The sequence below is a fragment of the Myotis davidii genome, unplaced genomic scaffold (assembly GCF_000327345.1).
Source record: "Myotis davidii unplaced genomic scaffold, ASM32734v1 scaffold1036, whole genome shotgun sequence".
In the NCBI taxonomy this organism is placed as follows: Eukaryota; Metazoa; Chordata; class Mammalia; order Chiroptera; family Vespertilionidae; genus Myotis; species Myotis davidii.
In genome coordinates this window covers 1,515,854-1,518,457 of record NW_006287260.1, presented here as the reverse complement: position 1 = coordinate 1,518,457, position 2,604 = coordinate 1,515,854, and the positions used below count along the sequence as shown (strand labels likewise).

The 2,604-nt window shown below is 53.5% G+C and overlaps 1 protein-coding gene across 1 annotated transcript in view; it reads right to left on the bottom strand.

The window, feature by feature from the left end:
• PNPLA1 (patatin like phospholipase domain containing 1) overlaps window positions 1–2,604 on the bottom strand; it is a 44,916-nt gene that overhangs the window by 1,848 nt on the left and 40,464 nt on the right. Inside the window, exon 9 of the mRNA XM_015560862.1 lies at window positions 107–212. Coding sequence (XP_015416348.1) covers window positions 107–212 — 106 coding nt within the window. The remainder of the gene's footprint in view (window positions 1–106; window positions 213–2,604) is intronic.

The following is a 2,604-nucleotide window of genomic DNA, read 5'->3' as shown; positions in this document are numbered from 1 at the left end:
GAGGGGCAGGAAGGAAGCTGGGTTGAGGGTGCTCAGGGGTCACCACAGCATCCCGGGACAGGGCAGCCGTGTCTGGCCTCCAGGGACACCCTGAGGAGCGCCACACCTCGGGGCTGCTGCATTCCCGGGTCCCGCTGGGGTGAGGCCTGTAGGTGACCCACACAGCCTTGGATGCGGAGAGCGCAGAGAAGCCGAGTGGGCAGGGAGCAGACCTGGGTGTGAGGAGACAGGAGACAAAAATGGGGGATGGGAAGACCTGAGTTCCAAACGCTCCTCTACCTGCTGTGTGACCCTGGGCAAGTCACTTGCCCTCTCTGGGACACTGCAGGAAGGGACCTGCCGAGCCCCTTGGAGAAATGCTGGATGTGAATGTGCATATTCCTGGATACTTTCCAGTCTGACTGTCATTCTAGTGTTTAAACCTGTGATGACTCCTCAGCACCACAGGCAAAGCCCAGCCTCCTTAGCACGGCACCCTGCCCCACCACGTCTCCTGTGCACCTCCAGGCCTCTCCCTGCCCAAACGGAGAAGCATGACTAGACCCTGCGACTTCCGACTCTGACTCAGGCTCTGGTGGCTGCCGTGGGTGGCCAACACCTGGTGACAGACCCCTGGATTCGGATCCTGCCTCTGCCACCATCCACTGTGTGACTCTGAGGATGTTCCTAAACCTCTCGGTGCCTCAGTGCTTAGAGCCTAATAGCTGCTATGTAAATTTTAGCTGTAATTTCTACACTCACGTTCGAACAGGTGGAAATTCCATAGTGACTCAAAGGAGAGGCTCTCCAGTATGGAAATTGGGGGAGTCTGACAGACTTGGGAGCAATTGGGAAAATCTGAGTAGCAAGTAGCAAGATGACCTCTTCCCGTTCCACTTGCAGCCTGCAGGCAGTCTCTCAATTTCTCCTCTTTCCACTTGGAGGCCAGTTACACAACCCGAGTGAGATGACGGACAAGGTGAGCAGAGGAAAACTATGCTGACACATATATCTGGCCATGCTCAGAAATGGTCAGTTCTGGCAAAAACTGCTAGTCATGGGACGAAAGGGCCAGGGAGCAGGCTTGACCCCAGCCTGTGGCCCAAGTAGAGCTAGTCCATCCAACCCATAGGCCCAGAAAGAGAAACACGAACGTTTGCTTTGTAATGCATTGAGGTCTGGGGTGGGTTGTTTGTTATGCAGCATTATCATAGCAGCAATAACTGACTAATACAACTGCATCATAGTACGTATGGAACACCCACACTGTGGGTTTCAATCTAGCTGCTCTCGTTTTGGGGGGAAGAATATCAGCTGGGGACCAGGAGTTTACACAGGACTAGCCCGTGGATGAGACAGTGTCCCTGTGATTGTAGTTTGGGAGATAATGAGCAGATCACGCCTTCTTCTCTATGCCTAGCGTTTTTGAGCCTCTCTTTTCTGCACCCTACCCTGGCCTTTGAAGCTCAGAGCAGTGAGTCTGTGCGGAATTACTTCAGCTCAGTTGGTGAGCTGCCTCCAGGCAGTTTCATAACCTGATCTGGAAAGGAGCACTGCGGACAGAACAGCACGTGTGACCACCGACCAGAGTCTCCCACAGCTGATGAACGCTGTTGTCTGTCTGACCCCAGCCCGCTTCTTCATAAAGCACCTGGATTCCTAGGAGTTTGTCACCAAGCAGCTCTGGCTGAACTGCAGAGTTCCCACTGCTCCGATGTGTTGGGGGAGGCCTGGCCCGGGAACCAAGGGCCTGAGTCGGGGCTGGCTCCCAGATGGCACTCCCACGCCCCCGGCAGACCTGCCCCCATGCTCCTGACCTGAGCTGCTAGGGACAGAGATGTAGACACTCAAGGTCAGGGAAGTCTTGGAGGTGGACACCCAGGAGCAGAGTGAGAATAATCCCAGGCCGCACTGACCCAGGGGCCACCAGGGGCCGCCAACTGCTCGCTGGGTCCTGAAGCCTCCCTGCCCATCCCGAAGGTGCCTGGGGGGTCTGCCCCGCTTCCGGTGGCAGTTCTGAGGACCTCCTCCCCACCATACTGCTTCCCACCACCCACCAGGTACCTACCCGCCCCAATCCCTCTGCCTACCCAGGGACCCCTCCCCGGACAGGAGCACCCTGGAAGGATGTCCCTTAGAATGATTTAGGGATTTTTCTTCTGAGCAATAAACACTTGAAGAAAACTAAATAGCAGCACAGGTCTGTTCCTTCAGAGAATACTTTGGTAATCCAGCAAAGTAATTACAGGTGATACCAGCTTGGTTTGTGTGTGAGGCTGGTGTTCTGGATTTGCCAGTGTGTATGTGTGGCTCCATGTAGGGATTTTTCTTCTGAGCAATAAACACTTGAAGAAAACTAAATAGCAGCACAGGTCTGTTCCTTCAGAGAATACTTTGGTAATCCAGCAAAGTAATTACAGGTGATACCAGCTTGGTTTGTGTGTGAGGCTGTTGTTCTGTATTTGCCAGTGTGTATGTGTGGCTCCATGTGCCTACAAGAGAAGCTTGGTTAAAAAAAAAAAAGGCTTGGTTTCTATGGGGCTCATAGTTTGTCAGATCAGTAGGTTTTATTCTTGTCTTTGGCCTGAAGTTCAAAGTTCAAGAGAAACTCTTGGGGGTTGGGAT